Genomic DNA, 20,438 nt, shown 5'->3' with positions numbered 1-20,438 from the left:
GAGCTGACACAATAAGGAAGGATTTTGAATCCCGGGTAAGACTCATACCAGCCACACCAATCACACCGTATAACTCGTGATACTATACCCAGTTAACAGTATGAAATATAACTGAGCCTCTCAACAGATGGCTCAACAATAACCCTTTAGTTAGGCAATAACTATATACAAGTATTGCAGACAATCCGCACTTGGGATGGGCGCCCAGCATCCACTACGGACTACGAGAAATAGATTTACCGGTGAGTAAAATCTTATTTTCTCTGATGTCCTAGTGGATGCTGGGAACTCCGTAAGGACCATGGGGATTATACCAAAGCTCCCAAACGGGCGGGAGAGTGTGGATGACTCTGCAGCACCGAATGAGAGAACTCAAGGTCCTCCTCAGCCAGGGTATCAAATTTGTAGAATTTAGCAAACGTGTTTGCCCCTGACCAAGTTGCAGCTCGGCAAAGTTGTAAAGCCGAGACCCCTCGGGCAGCCGCCCAAGATGAGCCCACTTTCCTTGTGGAATGGGCTTTTACTGATTTAGAATGCGGCAATCCAGCCGCAGAATGCGCCAGCTGAATTGTGCTACAAATCCAGCGAGCAATAGTCTGCTCAAAAGCAGGAGCACCTAGTTTGTTGGGTGCCTACAGGATAAAAAGCGAGTCAGTTTTCCTGACTCCAGCCGTCCTGGAAACATAAATTTTCAAGGCCCTGACTACGTCCAGTAACTTGGAATCTTCCAAGCCCCTAGTAGCCGCAGGCACTACAATAGGTTGGTTCAAGTGAAAAGCTGATACCACCTTAGGGAGAAACTGGGGACGAGTCCTCAATTCTGCCCTATCCATATGGAAAATCAGATAAGGGCTTTTACATGACAAAGCCGCCAATTCTGACACACGCCTGGCCGAAGCCAAGGCCAATAACATGACCACTTTTTTTTTTCACGTGAGATATTTCAGATCCATAGTTTTAAGTGGCTCAAACCAATGTGATTTCAGGAAACTCAACACCACGTTGAGATCCCAAGGAGCCAAAGGAGGCACAACAGGGGCTGAATATGTAGCACTCCCTTTACAAATGTCTGAACTTCAGGCAGTGAAGCCAGTTCTTTCTGAAAGAAAATCGACAGAGCCGAAATCTGGACCTTAATGGAACCCAATTTTTAGGCCCATAGTCACTCCCGACTGTAGGAAGTGCAGAAAACGACCCAGCTGAAATTCCTCTGTAGGGGCCTTCCTGGCCTCACACCACGCAACATATTTTCGCCAAATACGGTGATAATGGTTTGCGGTTACTTCTTTCCTGGCTTTTATCAGCGTAGGAATGACTTCCTCCGGAATGCCCTTTTCCTTTAGGATCCGGAATTCAACCGCCATGCCGTCAAACGCAGCCGCGGGAAGTCTTGGAACAGACAGGGCCCCTGCTGTAACAGATCCTGTCTGAGCGGTAGAGGCCATGGGTCCTCTGATATCATTTCTTGAAGTTCTGGGTACCAAGCTCTTCTTGGCCAATCCGGAATCACGAGTTTCATTCCTACTCCTCACCTTCTTATTATTCTCAGTACCTTTGGTATGAGAGGCAGAGGAGGGAACACATAAACCGACTGGTACACCCACGGTGTCACTAGAGTGTCCACAGCTATCGCCTGAGGGTCCCTTGACCTGGCGCAATATCTCTTTAGCTTTTTGTTGAGGCGGGACGCCATCATGTCCACCTGTGGCCTTTCCCAACGGTTTACCAACAGTCTGAAGACTTCTGGATGAAGTCCCCACTCTCCCGGGTGTAGGTCGTTTCTGCTGAGGAAGTCTGCTTCCCAGTTGTCCACTCCCGGAATGAACACTGCTGACAGTGCTAAGACGTGATTTTCCGCCCATCGGAGAATCCTTGTGGCTTCTGCCACGCCATCCTGCTTCTTGTGCCGCCCTGTCGGTTTACATGGGCGACTGCCGTGATGTTGTCTGATTGGATCAGTACCGGCTGGTTTTGAAGCAGAGGTCTTGCCTGACTTAGGGCATTGTAAATGGCCCTCAGTTCAAGAATATTTATGTGTAGGGACGACTCCTGACTTGACCAAAGTCCTTGGAAATTTTTTCCCTGTGTGACTGCCCCCCAGCCTCAAAGGCTGGCATCCGTGATCACCAGGACCCAGTCCTGTATGCCGAATCTGCGGCCCTATAGAAGATGAGCACTCTGCAGCCACCACAGCAGAGACACCCTGGTCCTTGGAGATAGGGTTATCAGCCGATGCATCTGAAGATGCGATCCCGTCCAAGAGGTCCCACTGAAAAGTTCTTGCATGGAACCTGCCGAATGGAACTGCTTCGTAGGAAGCTACCATTTTTTCCAGGACTCGCGTGCAGTGATGCACCGACACCTGTTTTGGTTTCAGGAGGCCTCTGACTAGAGATGACAGCTCCTTGGCTTTCTCCTGCGGGAGAAACACTTTTTTCTGTTCTGTGTCCAGAACCATCCCCAGGAACAGTAGATGCGTCGTAGGAACCAGCTGCGACTTTGGAATATTCAGAATCCAGCCATGCTGTTGTAGCACTTCCCGAGATAGTGCAACTCTGACAAACAACTGCTCCCTGGACCTCGCCTTTATAAGGAGATTGTCCAAGTACTGGATAATTCTTTCGGCCATTACCTTGGTAAATACCCTCGGTGCCGGGGACAGACCAACGGCAACGTCTGGAATTGGTAATGACAATTCTATACCACAATTTTGAGGTACTCCTGGTGAGGAGGGTAAATAGGGACATGCAGGTAAGCATCCTTGATGTCCAGTGATACCCTGAAATTCTCCAGGCTTGCAATAATCGCCCTGAGCGATTCCATTTTGAACTTGAACCTTCGTATATAAGTGTTCAAGGATTTCAATTTTAGAATGGGTCTCACCGAACCGTCTGGTTTCGGTACCACAACATTTTTGGAATAGTAACCCCGGCCTTGTTGAAGGAGGGGTACCTTGATTTCACCTGCTGGAAGTACAGCTTGTGAATTGCCGCCAGTACTAACTCCCTATATCCGAGGGCAGCAGGCAAGGCTGATGTGAGGTAACGGCGAGGGGGAGTCGCCTCGAACTCCAGCTTGTATCCCTGTGATACTACTTGCAGAACCCAGTGATTCACCTGTGGGCAAGCCCACTGGTCCCTGAAGTTCCCGAGACGTGCCCCCACCGCACCTGTCTGTGGAGCCCCAGCGGGGGAAGATTTTTGATCCTGGGAACTGGCTGTCTGTGCAGCCTTTTCCTTCTTCCCTTGTGCAGAAAGGAAGCGCCTTTGGCCCCCTTGCTTTTCTGAAGCCGAAAGGACTGTACCCCATAATACAGTGCTTTCTTAGGGTGTGAGGAAACCTGAGGTAGAAATTTTTCTTCCCAGCTGTTGCTGTGGATACAAGGTCCCAGAGACCATCCCCAAACAATTCCTCACCCTTATAAGGCATAATCTCCTTTTAAAGTCAACATCACCTGTCCACTGCCGGGTCTCTAATACCCTCCAGGCAGAATGGACCTTGCATTAATTCTGGACGCCAGCCGGCAAATATCCCTCTGTGCATCCCTCATATATAAGACTACCTCTTTAATATGCTCTATGTTAGCACCATATTCTCCCTGTCTAGGGTATTAATATTATCTGACAGGGTATCAGACCCTGCTGCAGCCGCACTATTCATGCTGAGGCAATTGCAGGTCTCAGTATAATACCTGAGTGTGTATATACAGACTTCAGGATAGCCTCCTGCTTTTTATCAGCAGGCTCCTTCAAAGTGGCCGTATCCTAAGACGGCAGTGCCACCTTTTATGACAAACGTGTGAGCGCCTTATCCACCCTAGGGGATATCTCCCAACGTGACCTATCCTCTGGCGGGAAAGGGTACGCCAGCAGTAATTTTTTTGAAATTACCAGTTTCTTATCGGGGGAACCCACGCTTCTTCACACACTTAATTCACTCATCTGATGGGGGAACAAAACACCGGCTGCTTTTTCTCCCCAAACATAAAAACCCTTTTATGTGGTACTTGGGTTAATGTCAGAAATGTGTAACACAATTTTTATTGCCGAGATCATGCAACGGATGTTCCTAGTGGATTGTGTTTATGTCTCAACCTCGTCGACACTGGAGTTAGACTCCGTGTCGACATCTGTGTCTGCCATCTGAGGTAACGGGCGTTTTTTGAGCCCCTGATGGCCTTTGAGAAGCCGGCTGTCCCACAGCTGTTACGTCATCCAGCCTTTTATGTAAGGAGTTGACACTGTCGGTTAATACCTTCCACCTATCCATCCACTCTGGTGTCGGCCCCACAGGGGGCGACATCCCATTTATCGGCATCTGCTCTGCCTCCACATAAGCCTCCTCATCAAACATGTCAACACAGCCGTACCGACACACCGCACACACACAGGGAATGCTCTGACTGAGGACAGGACCCCACACAGCCCTTTGGGGAGACAGAGAGAGAGTATGCCAGCACACACCAGAGCGCTATATAATGTAGGGATAAACACTATCACTGAGTGAATTTTCCCCAATAGCTGCTTGTATAAACAATATTGCGCCTAAATTTAGTGCCCCCCCTCTCTTTTTAACCCTTTGAGCCTGAAAACTACAGGGGAGAGCCTGGGGAGCTGTCTTCCAGCTACACTGTGAAGAGAAAATGGCGCCAGTGTGCCGAGGGAGATAGCTCCGCCCCTTTTTCACGGACTTTTCTCCCGCTTTTTTATGGATTCTGGCAGGGGTAATTATCACATATATAGCCTCTGGGGCTATATATTGTGATTATTTTGCCAGCCAAGGTGTTTTATTGCTGCTCAGGGCGCCCCCCCCCAGCGCCCTGCACCCTCAGTGACCGGAGTGTGAAGTGTGTATGAGGAGCAATGGCGCACAGCTGCAGTGCTGTGCGCTACCTTGGTGAAGACTGAAGTCTTCTGCCGCCGATTTTCCGGACCATCTTCATGCTTCTGGCTCTGTAAGGGGGACGGCGGCGCGGCTCCGGGAACGAACACCAAGGACGGGTCCTGCGGTCGATCCCTCTGGAGCTAATGGTGTCCAGTAGCCTAAGAAGCCCAAGCTAGCTGCAAGCAGGTAGGTTCACTTCTTCTCCCCTTAGTCCCTCGTTGCAGTGAGCCTGTTGCCAGCAGGTCTCACTGTAAAATAAAAAACCTAACATATACTTTCTTTCTAGGAGCCCAGGAGAGCCCCTAGTGTGCATCCAGCTCGGCCGGGCACAGAAATCTAACTGAGGTCTGGAGGAGGGGCATAGAGGGAGGAGCCAGCGCACACCAGATAGTACCTAATCTTTCTTTTAGAGTGCCCAGTCTCCTGCGGAGCCCGTCTATTCCCCATGGTCCTTACGGAGTTCCCAGCATCCACTAGGACGTCAGAGAAATGGGGATACCTGCCTTCCGTACTGTGTAAAATTGGGACACCTGCCTGCCGCGCTGTGTAAAATGGGGACACCTGCCTGCCGCGCTGTGTAATATGGGGACACTTGCCTGCTGTAATGTGTAAAAAGGAGACTTTTTTATTTTTATTTTTTCCCCCCTGTGGTGGGTGTGATGATATCAGATGAGGCCATGCCCACTTTAATGAGACCACGCCCATTTTAATCAGGCCACACACCCTTGACGGGAGCGCGCGCCGTGCATGCTTTCTCTTTTTATGGCTACATGGGAGGGGCACACATTTTTTTTTTTTAGACAATAGGGGGGGGGGGGGGGGCGCATTTTGAAATCTCGCACTGGGAGCCAAATTGTCTAGAAACGGCCCTGGCTACATGTTGCAATATTGTTTGTTTGCTACGTTTAAAACGCCTGATGAAGCCTGCAGTGACCTGTACACACTACACAGCTAGCGAGCATCCTCACAGACACCTTGCTGGGCAGCCTCGCCATAGCGCCCCCTGCTGATACACACGCAGAGCTGCAGGACATGAACATGACCTAGCCCTTTCGTGTCACCACCTCCCACTGCCCAGACACGGGTGAAGTCAGTGCACAGTGTACCTGTCCCGCTGCCGGGGCGGAGCCTAATCACATCTCTGAGTCTGACAGTTCCCGGATGCCGGGGCGTGTTCACGCTGTCACTGTGCCGATGACGTCGTAGCAAGATGGCGCATGGCGGGGAGGCGGAGGAAGGGAGAGATAGAGACGGGTATGATGCGGGTGAGTTATCATTGCTCTTTCACATTATTCCTATAGGATTAGCTGTACGGGAGTGTATGTGTGTACACGGGTATAGCCTCACTGCGGAGGCACGGCGCTTATATGTATTACAGTGCACAGTACTATTCAGTATACACTACATGTCAGCAGGTACCGGGTTACGATGAATACACCCAGTGAGTGTTGTGCTGACAAATCATTATGGGGAAGATGTATCAAAGCTTGGAGAGAGATAAAGTACCAACAAATCAGTGTATAGCTATCATGTTTGAAACTGCCTATAAAATATCAGAAGCGGAGTGTTTGGTGCATTATCTCTCTCCAAGCTTTGCTAAATCTCCCCCTAAGTCATGTACAGTTACTGCATACGGTTTATCCTGTTACCAGCTAGTGTACTGTATATACCATGTCACCTGCAACTTTTTATATGTACATGTTATTTGCAACTGTATTTATCCTGCCTTTGGTTACTGTATACATCCTGTGATCTGCTACTGTATGTATCCTGTCACCTGCTGCTTTATATATCCTGCTAGTGGTTACTGTATATGCAGTGTCAGTTGCTGCTGTATGTGTCCTGCCACTGGTTACTGTATACACCCTGCTAGTGGTTACTGTATATTCCCTGCTGCTGTGTGTACCCTGTGAACTGCTGCTGTATTCAACCTTCCAGCGGTTACTGTATATGCCGTGTCACCTGCTACTGTATGTATCCTGTCGCCTGCTGCTTCAGATATCCTGCCAGCGGTTACTGTATACACCATGTCACCTGCTGCTGTGTGTACCCTGTCACATGCTCCTCTATTCACCCTGCATGCGGTTACTGTATATCCTTTGTCACCTGCTACTTTATATATCCTGCCACTGGTTACTGTATACACCCTGTCACCTGCTGCTGTATACACCCTGCCAGCGGTTACTGTATATTTCCTGCCGCTGTATGCACCCTGTCACCTTTATGATGTATATATCCTGCCACTAGTTACTGTTGTTAGAGTGGAAGCCATGGTTTAACTAACATGACTCCATTTTGTGTGTTCAGTTGCTAGAAATGAGACGGAGGCATATAAAAAAGGTTTTGTTTCAAAGAAAGTTAGATTTCAGTCAGGAATGTACCCATGCAGCATAATTCCATTTTAATTAGCATGATTCACTGTAACTAGTTAGAACCAAGATATATGCTTATACAGGTTGAGTATCCCATATCCAAATATTCCGAAATACGGAATATTCCGAAATACGGACTTTTTTGAGTGAGAGTGAGATAGTGAAACCTTTGTTTTTTGATGGCTCAATGTACACAAACTTTGTTTAATACACACAGTTATTAAAAATATTGTATTAAATGACCTTCAGACTGTGTGTATAAGGTGTATATGAAACATAAATGAATTGTGTGAATGTAGACACACTTTGTTTAATGCACAAAGTTATAAAAAATATTGGCTAAAATGACCTTCAGGCTGTGTGTATAAGGTGTATATGTAACATAAATGCATTCTGTGCTTAGATTTAGGTCCCATCACCATGATATCTCATTATGGTATGCAATTATTCCAAAATACGGAAAAATCCCATATCCAAAATGCCTCTGGTCCCAAGCATTTTGGATAAGGGAGACTCAACCTGTACTAAGATAATAAATATGTAGAAATGTATAGACTAATTATACAGTATGATTTTGTGACAGCAGATAAGAAATATGTAGAGGAATGTAGACAAATTATATTCTTACAAGTGTCTAGCGCTATAATTTACGTATTCAAGGGTGTAGTGATTATCTTTTATAGACAACATGTTTATTCTCTATTAATAATTTAGGCAACACTGCTGTGATTCTCTTATGCAATGTTTAAAACCAGTTGACACATGTGCAGTTTGAAATCAGATAACAAATGAGTGAGCTATATAACCTTTTTCACACGGAATAAAGAGTCAGTGATTTTGGAAACACACAAAGCTTGTTACGTTAATTACAGACGCGGCTCTCTGTGGCCGCATCTGTACTGTATGTTGATCTGAAGGGATGTGTTCAGCATCCTGTCTGTTGGGATGTCAGCTGTTATGTGACCGATGCTGTAATCCCAACACCGCTCAGGAGACTGGAGCTGGATCACTGACAGCCAATATGGGCAATTCCAAAGTAATGGATTTAACTCTCGGATACAGTGGGGTCGATTCAATTCTCCGACAGTTGAATAGCGCCGGGAATTAGCTCCCGTTGCTATTCAATACAGCGCCAAGTGACAGTCAATTGTCGGAAATTCTTCTCTCACCCCCGGGGGATGTGAGAGGAAATCTGACAAAAGTGCTGCCACGCGGCCGCCGCGAGGCTGATTCTGTCGGGAATCAGCATCGTGGCGGGGAGTTAAGTCGGAGAATGCCCGTTCTCCCGACAAATCAACCTGTTAAGTCCGGGAGAATGGGCATTTGCCGACTTAACTTGAGCTGAATTGAATAGCGACGGGAGCTAATTCCCGGCGCTATTCAACTGTCGGAGAATTGAATCGACACCAATGTTTGTGATAAACATCTGGATTGCTGTAAATTTAAAATGCACATAAAGAAGTACATTTTAACACAATTGTATCTTCCACTGGTGAATAAAAATATGAAGTGTGAACAAGCCTCACCATTGTTGTCTGCTGTAAATAAATACATTGTTTAAATGTAACGGATGTAACTGGGAAAGAACATGGTGATTTCTGACATAAAATACATGTCTGATTTCTCTGAAACTACAACAGATATATACTTTTTACAATAAAGCATAAACCACACAGATTGTTTTAGTACACAGGTTCTCAAACTCGGTCCTCAGGACCCCACACAGTGCATGTTTTGCAGGTCTCCTCACAGAATCCCAAGTGAAATAACTAACTCCACCTGTGAACCTTTTAAATTGTGTCTGTGAGTAATTAATATACCTGTGCACCTGCTGGGTTACCTGCAAAACATGCACTGTGTGGGGTCCTGAGGACTGAGTTTGAGAACCTGTGTTTTAGTACAATTTTCAGGAAAGTCATTCTAATTACCTTGACAATATTTAATGGAATATATGTGTAACGGACGTAACCATCAAATACATTAATCAGGAAATTAAAAACGGCCCCTTGCATAAACTGGTACAGGGTCATTTACCTTTCTAATACACCACTTGTAGCACGGGTCGTAGCTGGGAGCCTGACACGGCTGCGACCCGTGCTACACTTCAGCTCACCAACACGGCATATTGCCGGGTTGGTGACGCTGCTGCTGACGCGACAGGGGCGGCGCTGGGAGATCACATGATTTCCCAGCGCTGCCCTTCCATACACTGTGAACGGGAGCCGTGTCGCATCAACATGGCTTCCGTTCACACTACAGAAATTACCGGGTTGAACACGTATTCAACCCGGCAAGCTACCCGGGTAGGATTCCCGAATCACTTGATCCGGGAATTTGCAGGGGGGGCTGTTTCCACTAGGAAAAAACACAGGTAAATGTGCGCCCCGTGCATTTACCCGTGTTTTTAGAGCTAGTGGAAAAGGGGTTTAACCATGTTTTCAGATGTGTACCATATCTCATTATCTTTGTTTTAACTCTTTCACTAACATAAAACTACATGAAACACTGATTATCAACATATAATTTCTGACAGTACATGCCCTCAACTTTTGTTATAAACTACAATAATCCAAGTCTTTTTTACATTTGTTTTGAGAAAACAGCAATAGATAATCAGTGATCACACTCAGTGGGGTATATGCAATTGTGGTCGAATTCCCGAAATTGTCGAATTTCGGGTCAATTTCGACCAAAAAAAAAATTCCCCTATGCAATCCAGTGCTTTCCGACCAAAAAACGGACTTTCAAAATTCGACTTTTTGAAATTCGACTTTTTGCAAATTCGACTTTTCTGCAATGATACAAGTGCTGCAATTCGACCAAAGCATATTCAATTCAAGTTTGGAAATTCGACAGCAGTGCTTTTAGACAGCAAATTCGTCATTTTCAATCCGCCACACTTTGGAGGGTGAAAACAAATAAAAAAATTTTAAACATGTTTTTTTTGGTGTTTTTTTTTTTGGGAATAGCAGATCTATTTATATTAGAAGGGATTAGGTACTTTTTTTTTTTTTGGGGAGGCACAAATATTATTTATATATTTTTTAAAATATTAATTTTTTTTTTTTTTTTTTTTATGCTGGAAGGGTAAAATCATAAAAAAAAAAATGGCGTGGGGTCCCCCCTCCAAAGCATAACCAGCCTCGGGCTCATTGAGCTGGTCCTGGTTCTAAAAATGCGGGGAAAAAATTGACAGGGGATCCCCCGTATTTTTAAAACCAGCACCGGGCTCTGCGCCTGATGCTGGTGCCAAAAATACGGGGGACAAAAAGACTAGGGGTCCCCCGTATTTTTAACACCAGCATCGGGCTCCACTAGCTGGACAGATAATGCCACAGCCGGGGGTCACTTTTATGCCGTGCCCTGCGGCCGTGGCATTAAATATCCAACTAGTCACCCCTGGCCGGGGTACCCTAGGGGAGTGGGGACCCCTTCAATCAAGGGGTCCCCCCCCCAGCCACCCAAGGGCCAGGGGTGAAGCCCGAGGCTGTCCCCCCCCATCCAATGGGCTGCGGATGGGAGGGCTGATAGCCTTTTGTGATAGAAAGATATTGTTTTTTCCATTAGTACTACAAGTCCCAGCAAGCCTCCCCCGCAAGCTGGTACTTGGAGAACCACAAGTACCAGCATGCGGGAGAAAAACGGGCCCGCTGGTACCTGTAGTACTACTGGGAAAAAAATACCCAAATAAAAACAGGACACACACACCGTCGACAGTAAAACTTTATTACACACTACCGACACACACATACTTACCTATGTTCACACGCCGACATCGGTCCTCTTCTCCATGTAGAATCCACGGATACCTGAAAAGAAAAGTTCAATATACTCACCTCAACCAGGGTCCAGAGATAAATCCACGTACTTGGCAAAAAAATAAATCGCAAATACCCGCTCCATAACGGACTGAAAGGGGTCCCATGCTGACACATGGGACACCTTTCCACGAATGAGACCTGTCAGTGACAGCTGTCACTGACAGGTCTCTAAGCCAACCAGGAAGCGCAACTTTGTTGCGCTCACCTGATTGGCTGATCGCTGTCTGAACTCTGACAGCGCATCGCATAGCTCCCTCCATTATATTCAATGGTGGGAACTTAGCGGCTAGCGGTGAGGTCACCCGCCGGTCAGCGGCTGACCGGCGGGTGACCCCACCGCTACCCGCAAAGTTCCCACCATTGAAAGTAATGGAGCGGCTTTGCGAGGCGCTGTCAGAGTCCAGACGGCGCACAGCCAATCAGGTGAGCGCCACGGAAGTAGCGCTTCCTGATTGGCTGAAGGGACATCAGTGACAGGAGTCACGTGATGTCCCGGCATTCGGGGAAAGGAGTCTAATGTGAAAACATTGGACCCCTTTCATTAGTCCGGTGGATCGTGTTCGTTTTTTTTTTTTACCAAGTACGTGGGTTATACCCTGGACCTGGATGTACCTCTGGACGCTGGAAGGTGAGTACCATTTTTTCACAGGTACCCTCGGATCGTCGGAGACCGTGGCAGTCGGCGTGTCAACATAGGTAAGTATGTGTGTGTCGGTGTATGAAATAAAGTTTTACTATCAAGGTGTGTGTGTCCTGTTTTTATTTGGGTATTTTTTCCCCAGTAGTACTACAGGTACCAGCGGGCCCGTTTTTCTCCCGCATGCTGGTACTTGTGGTTCTCCAAGTACCAGCTTGCGGGGGAGGCTTGCTGGGACTTGTAGTACTAATGGAAAAAACAATATCTTTTAATTTTCACAAAGGCTATCAGCCCTCCCATCCGCAGCCCATTGGATGGGGGAGGACAGCCTCGGGCTTCACCCCTGGCCCTTGGGTGGCTGGGGGGGGGGGACCCCTTGATTGAAGGGGTCCCCACTCCCCCAGGGTACCCCGGCCAGGGGTGACTAGTTGGATTTTTGATGCCACGGCCGCAGGGCACGGCATAAAAGTGACCCCCGGCTGTGGCATTATCTGTCCAGCTAGTGGAGCCCGATGCTGGTGTTAAAAATACGGGGGACCCCTACTCTTTTTGTCCCCCGTATTTTTGGCACCAGCATCAGGCGCAGAGCCCGGTGCTGGTTTTAAAAATACGGGGGATCCCTGGCCAATTTTCCCCCTGCATTTTTAGAACCAGGACCAGCTCAAAGAGCCCGAGGCTGGTTATGCTTTGGAGGGGGGACCCCACGCCATTTTTTCCCCCGGGTTTTTCACGTTTTTTCCCGTTTTTTAAAATCGCGGCAAAATCCGCCAAATCGGCCGATTTTCGCCCGCGATTCTGGCGAATCCGTTTTTCATTGAATATGGTGAATCCCGGCAGGCACCTGCCGGGATTCACCTGGCGAATTTGGTCGAATTAAAAAACGGCGATAATTGCCGCGAATTCGACCGCAATTGCATATACCCCTGTGTCTGCCTAATGCCTGGTAGCTATTACTGAAATAAGAGAAAATGGCAGCATGTCATGTGACACACTGATACCAGCACATTTTTTAACTACTATAGACTATGACTGATGCACTGGGAAATACATTTTTTGAATATTCCAACTTTTTTTTTTTTTCTTGACCCATATCCACTTTTGGTTGGAATTGCCCATATCCCGAACGTGAGTATCTGGTGTTCAGGATTAGGCTCTTGGCTGAGGTTTGAAGTTTTTTGGGTACTTGTGCACAAAGCGGTCCTGGAGAGTTACCAAATTAGCTGACAGCCGGAGCTACGAGACAGTGTACATGTGGAAGCAGTAGCGCTGGTGTACTACAGTGACGCCCATGGTATTAGCAAGTACCAAAAATAGTGTTATATGAGGTTTACAGAATGTGACATCTGTACCTGTGACCACATGGCAGAACAGGTCACATTTTTACAGAACTCGGTGAATAAAATGAACATTCACTATTGATTTACTCTATGGTACAAACGTCTTGTTACAGTGTGGTGTGCCTCATAACAACTACTGTGTTCTTTTTCAATAATTGTTATACCTGTGTACGGGAGCACACAAACCTGTTATTGAAAATAAATATACTGTATGCCAGTCTTCATCAGATATTAAGCTGCTTACTGGAGTGCCTGTCATGGTGGAAGACATTTGAATTCCTTGGGGGAACTTCAGTTAGCATTGCATGGATGTAGCTTTCAGGTTAAGTGCCCGGTGCTGTTCAATTAACAGCGTCGAACCTGGTACAGAACCCAGGAGATACAACTTACCGTGACTGATACATGAGACGTGGTATACGGCATCTCTTCGGCTAAGTGCTGGGTGTTATTTCTACATCCTCGCAATGCTAACTGAGTTGTTCTCCCTCACCACCCCCAGTGGCAGAGGGGTATAACTGATCGACAACTGGGCATTCACACTAATGAGGGTGTTCAGACATAATTGCGGGATATTCAGAGTTCAGTGAAAATAGATATCCATTTTAGATTTCAGGCTAATCTCTTGCACCAGGTATAGTGCTGGCGAAAGTTTGCACTGATTAGTGATGACAGTTAAGGGTCCTACACACTGGATGACATTTTAGAAAGATATTGGTAAAAAAATAAACAATATATCGTTCAGTGTGGAGGCACCAATGATGAATGATGCGCGTCCTCGCAGTCGTTCATTGTTGGTCTTTCATCATTTATCATTGTAAGCCAATTTGGACGATATAGATGTTTGCAGTGTCAAATCATTCATACAAATCGTTCAGTGTGTGTGCAAAAAATTGTTACTGAAAAATCGTTTATTGGTCATATCGTTCATTGTCCAAATCGCCCAATTGCCCAGTGTGTAGGGTCCTTTACTTTTATAGGCAAAAAATTGGTTAATGAAGGAAGCGCTAAGTATGAAACGAGGGTTAAAGTAATATTTTATAGCCCTTTTTATGTTTATTTTAGAGGAGTCCGTTTTTACATTGCTAGAGTACTGGCAAGGGTAATGAAACTAACTATCCTTAACACTACTTAATGAGAAAAATGGAAAACGAACTTATCCTGCGCTCGTAGCTGTTGTCACAATTTAATCAGTTCTCATGCGTCTTTGGTAGTTTGACGTGGAACCAATGAATAGAGAAATATAGTGAAGTACAGTTTAATAAGACACACATATACATTTCTAAAAATCCAAATGACAATTCACATATAATAATTCATAAAAACTGTTAACAGCCTATCCCAATGGACAGGAGTCCCAGAAACGGAGGTGCAATGGATAGTTACCAAACTTTGTGACAACTGTGGCCAAACGGTTCTTAACCAGCATACAGGTTTTTGTTGAAGGGGATCCCGGAAATCCCCAATCCTCGTCACAGTGAACTCCTGTCCATTGGGATATGTTGTTAACAGTTTAATGAATTATTATATGTGAATTGTCATTTGGTTTTTAGAAATGTATATGTGTGTCTTATTAAACTGTACTTCACTATATATTGCTATTCATTTGTTCCATGTCAAAACTGCCAAAGACAGTGCATGAGAACTGATTGAATTGTGACAACAGCAGGATAAGTTCGCTTTCCATTTTTCTCAATTGGCGCACTTGCGGTGAACGGAGAGGGAACCTTCAAGGAAAGTGTTTTTTTCCCAGCAGCTCCATTGCGCACTCAGTAATTCCTTTACTCTTTATCTATCCTTAACACTACTTGCCTTGGTTTTTTTGTCGGTCTCTGCTCCTTCTTCGACTGGTTCTCCTGCAACATTCAGCCATGCTGGTGTTCGTCAGTGATTTGCTTCTGACGTTACTAGCACAGGGCTCCGGTTTCAGTCTCGGCATACACTGTTCCAGGGATAGTTAGTTTCAGTATCCAGAATCACCTTGCATGTGTGCCGGCTTTATAGGAACCCTGGCAATGTCAACACGGACTCCTCTAAAATAAACATAAAAAGTCTGTAAAACATTACTATTACCCCATTTTTCCCCCCCAAAGGTATTAGCTCAATACTACATTAATTTCATACTTAGCGCACCCTTCATTAACCAATATATATATTTTAAACTAAACGGAGCAGCTTTAAATCCTATAACGCAAACGATAATTTTTATTTATTATAATTTGATAGGCATATGGATTGGAGCAGCTAGGCCAACTCTGAATGCAGGTAAATTTACAAATACATTTTCAGGAGTGCTATGAGGCCAACTGCCGTGCAATTCTGAATCAGGCCGTTAATGACCAGATTTCCTCTCTGCCACACAGGTGCAACCTAAATCATTAAATGGATTTATATTGCCATGCAGACATAAGAGGCTTATTGTTGTACAGTAATGTCGCACTGTTACAGGAGAATAGATAGTACGTAAAAGTACAAAACCGTAACCAAATGTACACACAAGAACTTATGAGATTTACAATCAAAAACAGCCTCTTAAGTAGCACGTAAATTGACTTACATGACAACTTTAACGCTGACTAATCATTCATGGTAAGGCTTTGGTTTTCCTGGTGGCATCTGTAAACAGATTAGACTCCACTGTCGGATTTACTAGCTGTCTGTAATGTGGATAATGATCAGCAGGATTTCATATGGATCAGACTAACGAGCAGATTGAGATTCTTCAAAAGCGCTGCACTGTTGTTGTTTTTTTTCCCATTCGCTACGTAGCGCTAAGTAATGGCAGAGATTCTCAGCTGATTCTTTATATAAAATACTTTTATTTATACTAAAATCTTATATAAGAAAGTTTTTTTTCAATATATTTATTTGTGTATTTTTTTTGTATAATCTGTTTTTATTGTAAAGAATACAGACTTGTACCAACATGTAAACACATACGAACATCAGTCAGCGGCATAATACAGTGTCGTACAGAAACATAAACAAGATAGCAGCCGTGTGTTCAATATATCCAAAGTCTGCACTAACATTTTTTATTTAAGATAAGAAACATTAAAGAACACAGATACAGAACGAGAAAAAGAAAATAATAGGGAGAAAAGGTGACCGAGCCGAGAATGCAGAGAAGAGAAGGGAAGAATATGCGAAATGAACCGAAAGGTTCAAACCTGTTGGCCCGGGGCAGATGTCAAATAACATACAGCAAATAGGCTCCCACCCCCCATCTCAATTCATAGAAGAGATATAGGTCTTGTACGACTCAGAGGTCTTATATTCTATCCAAGGCAACCACGTAGCAATAAACTCCGACCGTCTATCCCCAGTACTCCGTAATATATCTTCCATATTCATGTAATAGTCTAATCGAGTAAACCAGGTGTACTGTGTGGGAGGACTAGAGGACCTCCACAGAGTGGGAATTACTGCCCGTGCAGCATTGCCAAGGTGTCTTAGTAGTGAGGACTTATAGGTAGAGAGTGGGGTCTTGGAATGATTCAATAACCAATAGGCCGGGTCAGATGGAACAGGGACATGTAGGATATCACCGGAAATGGAAATTACAACCCCCCAGAAAGTTTTAATAAGGGGACAGGTCCACCAGATATGCAACAGAGAGCCTAGGTCTCCATGACATCTCCAGCAGGCAGGAGAGATAGATTAGGAAATGGCGTGGAGGAGGGTAGGGTGTCTGTACCATCTCATCAGAATCTTATATTGAGTTTCTCTGACCTGTATGCATATGGAACTTTTATGGGCTTTAAGAAAAATAGCGTCCCAATCCCTGTCCGAGAGAGAGATGTTCAAATCCCTCTCCCATTTCTGGGTGAAAAGAGGAGGGGTCAGGGAATCAGACGCACCTAGGAGCTTATACAGGGTGGACACAGTATGTAAGGGGTTTAGGGGCGCAACACACATTTTTTCAAATGCCGTCAGCTCCCGGGACGCCCGACGGTATATATTGTCCGTGTATAGAAAGTGTCGAACCTGTAAGAACTTCCAGAAGTCCGCCTGCGGGATCTCCCATTTTGCTTGAATCTCCGAGAATTGCTTAATCCCGGACGGGTGAACTAGGTGACCTACCCTAAAAAGTCCCTCCAGCGCCCAGTTTTGGTAGTATCCCAGAGAGAGGCCAGGTGGGAACGTCGGGTTGCTCAAAAAGGAGGTAAGGGGGCCAAAGACCGAGGTGATGTACGAATGTCGTCTTATCCCTTTCCAAAAGGATAGCGTAGGAGAAACAGTCGGGTGAGGGTGCAGGAGTTTGGGTAAAGTCGGGAGCCAAGGAAAGATTTCAGGGTACATCTGAACACATAGGCCTTCCAAGACCACCCATTGTTTGACCTCCCGACTCCTGGTCCAGTCCAAGACCCTGTTTAAGAGGATTGCATGGTAATAGGTTTTAATATCTGGGAGTTGAAATCCACCTTTTTTAGGCGGGCGAGTCAGAACAGATCTACCAATTCTGGGCCTCTTATGGCGCCAAATAAATTGTTGGATCAAGGATCTTACAGTCTGGAACCAGGAGTCCGGGACTCGAATCGGTAAGGTCTGGAGGAGATAGAGCAATTTGGGTAGTGTGTTCATCTTTACAACATTGATTCTGCCTAGCTACGAAAGATTATGGTGTTGCCATCCGCAATAATCATTTCTAATGGCCTGGAGAATGGGGTGGAAGTTCAGGGACACCAAACGTGATGAGTCGCTGGAAAGTTGGACTCCCAGGTATGTAATGTGGGAGTCTCGCCATATAAATGGGAAAGTGGCTTTCAAGACAGTTAAGATATTTTGAGGGGTTGAGATATGAAGGGCATAGGATTTAGATGTGTTGACTTTAAAACCGGAGAGTGAACTGAAAATGTCTAACTCACACATTAGGTGAGGAAGTGAGTGGGCAGGTTGTGTGACAGCCGCCAGCGGGTCATCTGCAAATAGAGCAAGTTTATATTCTATGTCACCGACTTGAAGCCCCTTAATACCGTCATTCGCTCTAATAGCCCTGGCCAGAGCTTCAATACAAAGAACGAAAATCAAGGGGAACAAGGGGCAGCCCTGTCTCGTTCCATTACTTATAAAGAAGTTGTCAGAAAGGGTCCCATTAACCCGCACTCTGGCCGATGGCTGCGTATAAAGTGAAAGTATTCTGTGGAGGGCCCGTGGACCCAACCCAATGTGCTCCAGCACCGCCCTCATGAAGTCCCAATTTACTCTGTTGAAGGCCTTTTCGGCGTCAGTAGACAGCAACACAGTAGGTGTCCTGCTGTTAGAGGCCAGATGTATAAGGTTGAGGATTTTTGTCGTATTGTCTTTTGCCTCACGGCCAGGGGCAAAGCCCACCTGGTCGCTGTGAATGAGGGATGGGAGAAAATCGTTCAATCTAAGAGCCATCAATTTCGCAAAAAGTTTAAGGTCCACATTGAGCAAAGAAATGGGTCTGTAACTGGAGCACACTGAGGGGTCCTTCCCCTGTTTAGGGATCACAGTAATGTGGGCCTCCAGGGACTGACGTGAGAAGTGAGTTTCAGCGGATATGGAGTTAAAGGCCTGTAATAATCTGGGGGTAAGAGTCTCCTTAAATGTCTTATAATAGGTGGCGGTAAAACCGTCCGGGCCCGGGCTTTTACGTAGGGGCGTGATGGAAATAACGTGTTCCACCTCAGCTAAGGTGAAAGGTGCTTCCAGAGAGTCACGAACGGAGATCGACAACTGAGGGAAAGCCACTTTAGCTAAGTATTTCCTGGATCTCAACATATTAGAAAGGGGGTCATAGGTCGGAGAAGGGTCACCTAGGTTGTATAAAGTTTTATAATAATTTTTAAAGCACGTTGCTATCTCTGGTGTCTTAAAGCATACGGAGCCCGCAATGTTTTTCATTGAGGGGATAAAAGAGGCCAATCTCTGGGACCTAAGTGCCTGTGCCAGCAGGCGCCCCGGCTTATTACCCCACTTATAGTATTTGCTGTTACATTTACGCAAAGAGGCTTGGGTTTTATTGTTAAGGGTTGTCCGGAGGTATGTCCGGGCTTCGGACAGCTCCACCAAATCGGAGGGAGACAGGGAGGATTTGTGGCGGGCCTCTAAGGAATGAATTTTATGTAGTAGTGTGGTGATTAAGGCCAGTCTATTTTTCTTCACAAAGGAGCCTAATTGAATTAATTTACCCCGTATAACACATTTGTGGGCCTCCCAGACCATAAGTTTGGATACATCCCCTGTATCATTAATGGCAAAATAATAAGAATTTACACACCGGTAATTCTATTTCTCGTAGTCCGTAGTGGATGCTGGGAACTCCGTAAGGACCATGGGGAATAGACGGGCTCCGCAGGAGACTGGGCACTCTAAAAGAAAGATTAGGTACTATCTGGTGTGCACTGGCTCCTCCCTCTATGCCCCTCCTCCAGACCTCAGTTAGGGAAACTGTGCCCGGAAGAGCTGACACAACAAGGAAAGGATTTGGAATCCAGGGTAAGACTCATACCAGCTACACCAATCACACTGTACAACTTGTGATAACCATACCCAGTTAACAGTATGAACAACAACTGAGCCTCATTTAACGGATGGCTCATAACAATAACCCTTTAGTTAAGCAATAACTATATACATGTATTGCAGAGAGTCCGCACTTGGGACGGGCGCCCAGCATCCACTACGGATTACGAGAAATAGAATTACCGGTGAGTAAATTCTTATTTTCTCTGACGTCCTAGTGGATGCTGAGAACTCCGTAAGGACCATGGGGATTATACCAAAGCTCCCAAACGGGCGGGAGAGTGCGGATGACTCTGCAGCACCGCATGAGCAAACTCAAGGTCCTCCTCAGCCAGGGTATCAAACTTGTAGAACTTAGCAAACTTGTTTGACCCCGACCAAGTAGCAGCTCGGCAAAGCTGTAAAGCCGAGACCCCTCGGGCAGCCGCCCAAGAAGAGCCCACCTTCCTTGTGGAATGGGCTTTCACCATTTTGGATGCGGCAATCCAGCCGCAGAGTGAACCAGCTGAATCGTGCTATAGATCCAGCGAGCAATAGTCTGCTTCGAAGCAGGAGCGCCAACCTTGTTGGCTGCATACAGAATAAACAGCGAGTCAGACTTTCTGACTCCCGCCGTTCCGGAAACATACATTTTCAAAGCCCGCACTACGTCCAGCAACTTGGAATCCTCCAAGTCCCTAGTAGCCGCAGGCACCACAATAGGCTGGTTCAAATGAAACGATGATACCACCCTAGGGAGAAATTGGGGACGAGTCCTCAATTCTGCCCTGTCCATATGGAAGATCAGATAAGGGCTTTTACATGACAAAACCGCCAATTCTGACACACGCCTAGCCGAAGCTAAGGCCAATAGCATGACCACTTTCCACGTGAGATATTTTAGCTCCACGGTCTTAAG

The 20,438-nt window shown here is 45.9% G+C and overlaps 1 protein-coding gene across 2 annotated transcripts in view; it reads left to right on the top strand.

The window, feature by feature from the left end:
* Nucleotides 1–5,954: 5,954 nt before the first annotated feature.
* LIPE (lipase E, hormone sensitive type) overlaps nucleotides 5,955–20,438 on the top strand; it is a 142,109-nt gene continuing 127,625 nt past the window's right edge. The window contains exon 1 of one of the 2 annotated variants that reach the window (XM_063942524.1): nucleotides 5,955–6,149. In XM_063942524.1, the coding sequence (XP_063798594.1) occupies nucleotides 6,095–6,149 (55 nt within the window). In that variant the 5' untranslated portion in view covers nucleotides 5,955–6,094. Of the gene's footprint in view, nucleotides 6,150–15,294; nucleotides 15,314–20,438 lie in introns of those variants that run through there. The other variant, XM_063942522.1, reaches the window with a different exon arrangement.

This window comes from Pseudophryne corroboree, chromosome 10 (assembly GCF_028390025.1).
Source record: "Pseudophryne corroboree isolate aPseCor3 chromosome 10, aPseCor3.hap2, whole genome shotgun sequence".
NCBI classification, from domain to species: Eukaryota; Metazoa; Chordata; class Amphibia; order Anura; family Myobatrachidae; genus Pseudophryne; species Pseudophryne corroboree.
The sequence above is the reverse complement of the archived record's forward strand: the minus strand, read 5'-3'. Positions and strand labels throughout refer to the sequence as shown.